General features: G+C 42.1%; 1 protein-coding gene across 6 annotated transcripts in view; it reads left to right on the top strand.

Annotated features, from left to right (window-relative positions):
- Window positions 1-6000, top strand: part of LOC121555365 (brain-specific angiogenesis inhibitor 1-associated protein 2-like) — a 111346-nt gene that overhangs the window by 36216 nt on the left and 69130 nt on the right. For all 6 annotated transcript variants that reach the window (XR_005997895.2, XR_006661202.1, XM_041869196.1 and 3 more), the window contains exon 2: window positions 1244-1319. Coding sequence is in view for 4 of the 6 variants with exons in the window: in XM_041869196.1 (XP_041725130.1) it covers window positions 1244-1319 (76 nt within the window). In the remaining 2 variants the exon portion in view is untranslated. The remainder of the gene's footprint in view (window positions 1-1243; window positions 1320-6000) is intronic.

Below are 6000 nucleotides of genomic sequence, written 5' to 3'. Positions count from 1 at the left end.
AGGGGGACTGCTTGGACCAGTGGAGGCTGCTGAGAGGAGAACGGCTCATAATAATGGATGGAATGGAGTATAATGGGTGGAATGGAGTGAATGGAATGGTGTCAAACCCATGAGGATGAGGAGGAAGGGAGGGAGGGAGGGAGGGAGGAGGTAGTGGAAGGGGAGGAGAGGCTGTCCTGTGGCTGATGGCTGACCCTACAGCCTTTACACACCTGTCAGACTGGGACTCATCTGAAGAAACCCTGGAGGGAGACTAGAGAGAGGAGGAGGGAGGAGGATGATGAGAGGGAGGGGAAGAGAGGAAGAGGTGTGGATGGGAGATGTCAAGCCTGCACCGTGTTTATTGTAATGGTTGCATTGTCATTGTAGAGAGTAGACTGTGGGCTTGCATGTTATTCTGTAAATATACTGTTTGCATTGTTATTCATTATCCACACACACCTCTATTTCCATCACAGGAGGTTGGTGGCACCTTAATTGGGGAGGATGGGCTCGTTGTAATGCTGGAGTGGAATGGTATTTCCATTTGTTTGATGCCATTCCATTTACTCCATTCCAGCCGTCCACCTCTCAGCAGCCTCCACTGTGCTTTCCATGTAATACTATGCAGAAAGACCACAGCATTATTTCAGTCCTCTGCAGTCTCCCTCTCCCATTCCACATACATAATCAATGGCACCCCCACCCTCTCCTCTCCTCTCCTCTCCTCTCCTCTCCTCTCCTCTCCTCTCCTCTCCTCTCCTCTCCTCTCCTCTCCTCTCCTCTCCTCTCCTCTCCTCTCCTCTCCTCTCCTCTCCTCTCCTCTCCTCTCCTCCATCTCACTCCCCCTCTCCTCCCTCTCCTCTCCCTCCCTCTCCTCCATCTCACTCCCCCTCTCCTCCATCTCACTCTCCCTCTCCTCCATCTCACTCTCCCTCTCCTCTCCCTCCCTCTCCTCCCTCTCCTCTCCTCCCCTGCTACAGTCATTGATAACAGAACATGTTGAAAAGCACTGTAGGTGGACGATTGATGTCATTGTTGATTCAACATGGTTATTCTAGAAATTGAGAAGTGCTGTGTCCCTACGATTGTTTATTGTGATGTGTGTGGGCAAGCGCACGCAAGCCTGTGTGTGTGTGTGTGTGTGTTAATGAGTGCCTGTGTATTTATGGGCTCTCTAGTAGTATGACAGCTTGTTCCACTGCTATTGTCTCTCTCTCCTCTAACAAACAGCCCTCCCCTCCCTTCTCTCTCTCTCTTTCAGTCCATCATGGAACAGTTCAACCCCTGCTTGCGGAACTTCGTTGCCATGGGGAAGAGCTATGAGAAGGCCTTATCCAGTGAGTGTTATATTCTTCCTCTCCTCTAATCTGTTTATGTGGCCTGTTCTTCTCTTCTCTCCTCTGTTTGTCATCTGTTCCTCCTCTTTCTCCTTCTCTCTCCCTCTTTCTCTCCTCTCCTCCCCTCTCTCCCTCTCTCCTCTCTCCTCTCCTCCTCTGCTCTCCTCTCCAGATATAGGCAGCCTGTCACCAGCCTCCTGCTCCCAGTCTCCTTTGTGCCGTCTCATTTAAAGAAAGAGATGATATTTATCATCCTGCCACCGTAGCAGTCACATAGCCAGTCTTATCATCTGGCCTGCAGCCCTGGCACAGCCTCAGGAGGGAGAGTGTTTCCCAAATGGTATCCTATTCCCTACATAGTACACTACTTTTGACCAAAGGGAATAGGGTGTTATTTGGGACTCAGACAGAGAGGTGTGTTTCAGAGCAGAGCAGAAGTACAATCAAAGGCTGGGTCCTAATCAGGGCAGCAGATGGAGCACCGTGTAACTCTGGTGGAGTGATGGACAGACACTATACAAGATCTGATGGACAATGGAAGTGTGTATGTGTGTGTGTGTTTGCTCACTATTTGGTTTTAATAAAGAGGTGAAGCAGTTTTGGAGCGCAGACCAGTACAGATGTCCTTACCACACAGAGGACAGAATGTAGTTGAAGCTAGCTTTCTCAGATATCTCTCAGCCCTGTTAAGACCACGTCAATACCCCCAATACACACCACTGCCACAAGAACACATTACCTGACAGAAGAGTCTATCACTGTCTCCTCAACACTGAATATATCCAGATAACTGGGTGGGTTAATAATCCATGAAGGAGTCTGCCCTCTGCAGTGGGTTAATAATCCATGAAGGAGTCTGCCCTCTGCAGTGGGTTAATAATCCATGAAGTAGTCTGCCCTCTGCAGTGGGTTAATAATCCATGAAGTAGTCTGCCCTCTGCAGTGGGTTAATAATCCATGAAGGAGTCTGCCCTCTGCAGTGGGTTAATAATCCATGAAGGGGTCTGACCTCTGCAGTGGGTTAATAGTCCATGAAGGGGTCTGCCCTCTGCAGTGGGTTAATAATCCATGAAGGAGTCTGCCCTCTGCAGTGGGTTAATAATCCATGAAGGAGTCTGCCCTCTGCAGTGGGTTAATAATCCATGAAGGGGTCTGCCCTCTGCAGTGGGTTAATAATCCATGAAGGGGTCTGCCCTCTGCAGTGGGTTGGTGGGTCAGGGGGATGTAGCCCCTCCTCTGGCTGGCTGGTCTCTGACCCCCCTCACCCCATGTCAGTTGATCTGTTTCTGGTAGGCTGGGCAGATCTAATAGGAAGACCTGGAGGATTGGCCAGGCCAGTTAAGCTATTAAGAGGTGAGTGAAGGGGAGGGGGCGTGGGTAGACACATGCTGTAAATCCATATGGTTGTGTTAGCCAGTAGTAAATAACTAAGCTTTAGGCTGAGCCACAACGGCCCATAAGGCAGGAGCCTGTCTTGTTTTTGTAATGTGAGACAGCTTGATGTACAAGTAACCCCCTGGAAAGGACTCTTCTGTTGGCTGGGGCTATAGGAGTCAATTTGGAATTCAGCATGTCAAGGGAGCTGCGTCCTAACCCTGAGGTAGATGGTGTCCTCTCTCTATGCCAAGGCAGCTGGGATGTTGTGGATCAGTACTGTCTGACCCTTCTCTCCCCCACCCGCTGTCTTCTGTCCAGTCATAGACCCTAATCCTCTGGTCTGGTCTGTCTCTCTTCATAACATTGTTCCTGTCTGTCTCTCTTCATAACATTGTTCCTGTCTGTCTCTCTTCATAACATTGTTCCTGTCTGTCTCTCTTCATAACATTGTTCCTGTCTGCCTCTCTTCATAACATTGTTTCTGTCTGTCCCTCTATCATAACATTGTTCCTGTCTGTCCCTCTTCATTACATTGGAAGGAAGTAAAGTAACTCAGCTAATCTGCACACACACACACACACACACACACACACCCTGCAGCAATAACACCACTGTTCCAGTTCTTTAAAGGGGCAGTGCAGTCAAAAACTAGATGTTCCTGTTTTTGTAATGATATTTCCACGCTGAGGTTGAAATAACACACTGAAATTGTGAAAATTATGATAATGCCCTTTTAGCGTAAGATATTTTTTTTAACGCCTGAAATTTGTCTGTTCAGGTGGGATGGAGTTTTTTTGCCCACAGCATGACATCACAATCTGATCTGATCACAATCTAATCTTGATCAGTCATCTTTTATTTGCATACACTACTGGTCCAAAGTTTTAGAACACTTACTCATTCAAGGGTTTTTCTTTATTTTTTACAATTTTCTACATTGTAGAATAATAGTGAAGACATCAAAACTATGAAATAACACATATGAAATCATGTAGTAACCAATAAAGTGTTAAACAAATCAAAATATATGTTATATTTGAGATTCTTCAAATAGCCACTCTTTGCCTTGATGACAGCTTTGAACACTCAAAGTAGTATCCTCCTACTTTGAAGGGGTAAGCGGGGTTGGCTCTAGAGTCTACAATCCTATCCGTCAATCAGGGCTGTGTATGTAAATATATTTACATTCATATCAACACACCCACATGATCAGACTGAGCATTTCAATGGCAAAAGAAGGCTCAGGGAAATACATTATTAAATATATGTTTTGAAGTTATTGTCATGAAGTAAACACACACAGATGTATTAGACATACACTAATGATTTAAAAAATACATATAAAAAGACTGCATGGGGTTTAAACTAGAAAAGGCCAGTTACTAATCAATCACCTTTAGAGAATAAACAAACCTACTCAATCCTCATCTTATCTCCATTCTACTGTCAATCAATACAGCTAATACAAACCACTGCTCCAGCTCTTACACAAGGCAGGCTTGAACAAGTCTTCCAATCCAGAACAATACCCATCTGAACCCAGATGAGTAAGATTGTCTCACCCAATGTTCAAGAAAGGCCTTTTTCCCTTTATTCAGATTACAACCTCTCACTTTCAGTTATTTGAAAAGGAAATAATCTCCCAAATGTCACTATTTCTAAAACAAGCCATAGAAAGTTGGTTGCAATTTCAATTTAATCCTCCAGAAACGACAGAACAAATAATGCAACAAATATTGTGGTTAAATTCAAATATACTAATTGACAAAAAACCTTTATTTTTTGACAGAATGTTTAAAAAAGGTATAATCTTCGTAAATGATATCATCGGTAGGACTGGTGGAGTTATGTCGCACATGCAGCTAACAAAAACATATGGAAATGTCTGCTCTACCCAAAATTACAACCAAATAATTGCAGCCTTACCGCAAAAGTGGAAGAGGAAAGTGGAAGGGGGAGAAAGTAAGGAACTTGTCTGTCGGCCTTGCATTAAATAACATAATTGGTTAAGGAAAACTGTGATAAATAAAAAAGTATATCAGTTTCACTTAAGGACCAAAGGATTGACAGCTGTCCCATATAGATTGCAAAATAGTTGGGAAGAGATCTTTGACGTACCGATCCCATGGCATAGTGTTTATGAACTGACACGCAAAACGACACCGGATTAAAAAATTAGAATCTTTCAATTTAAATTATTATATAAAATTCTTGCTACCAATATAATGTTATTTATATGGGGGATACAATCTTCCCAGCTCTGCAGATTTTGCTGTGAAGAGACAGAATCATTAGATCATTTGTTTTGGTTCTGTCCATTTGTAGCTTGTTTTTGGACACAGGTCCAGGAATGGCTAAAGGATTGCAATATTTACCTGGAACTAACCTTGCAGATAGCATTACTGGGTGATCTGAAATGTCATAGTCAATCAATCAATAATATAATAATACTTTTAGCAAAAATGTTTATTTTTAATTCACAATCTGTAGAAGCAATGAGAATAGAAAGGTTCAGAACTTTTTGTAAAACATCACAGTACGGTTGAAATATATATGGCAAATAGAAATCCTATATGGATGGTGTTAAGAGATAGATGGGAGGTATTGAATAGAGTTGAAGGATGGGACTAATAACAAATAACAACAAATAATAACAAAGATATCTAATAATGTAAGCATACTGTGTCCATAATAAGTATATAGGTTGTATGTTGGGAGCTTTTGGGAAAGAGCACAGTTAGAAAGATATGGCATATAGAAGCAAACCGGATGGACATCATGAAAATGATCGGAGAGGTTGAGAGTAGAAGAAGTTCAGGAGCAAAATATATATATATATATATATATATATAATATAATATAATATAATTATTGTAAAATTAACTCTGTCCATAAGGTGTAGATAGTAATTATAGACCGGAAGTAGAGGCCTGGGCATTGTTGTTCACTAATTTACTCCAAGTAGGGAAAGGATGGTGGGGTTGAAAAGTAATAAAGGGGAGTATATATATATAAAATAATAAAAAACATGGGGGATTGGAAGTGATGCAGACAATTACATTGATAGAAGATACAATCTTTCTGCAATATTAAGCTGATCCATTCCCCCCGAGAAAAAATAAAAAAAATAAAAAAATATATAAAACTGAAATTTTTTTAAAATAAAAACATATATATATTTACATTCATATCAACACACCCACATGATCAGACTGAGCATTTCAATGGCAAAAGAAGGCTCAGGGAAATACATTATTAAATATATGTTTTGAAGTTATTGTCATGAAGTAAACACACACAGATG

This window comes from Coregonus clupeaformis, chromosome 7 (genome assembly GCF_020615455.1).
Source record: "Coregonus clupeaformis isolate EN_2021a chromosome 7, ASM2061545v1, whole genome shotgun sequence".
Lineage (NCBI taxonomy): Eukaryota > Metazoa > Chordata > Actinopteri > Salmoniformes > Salmonidae > Coregonus > Coregonus clupeaformis.
This window is presented reverse-complemented; position numbering and strand designations above follow the sequence as displayed.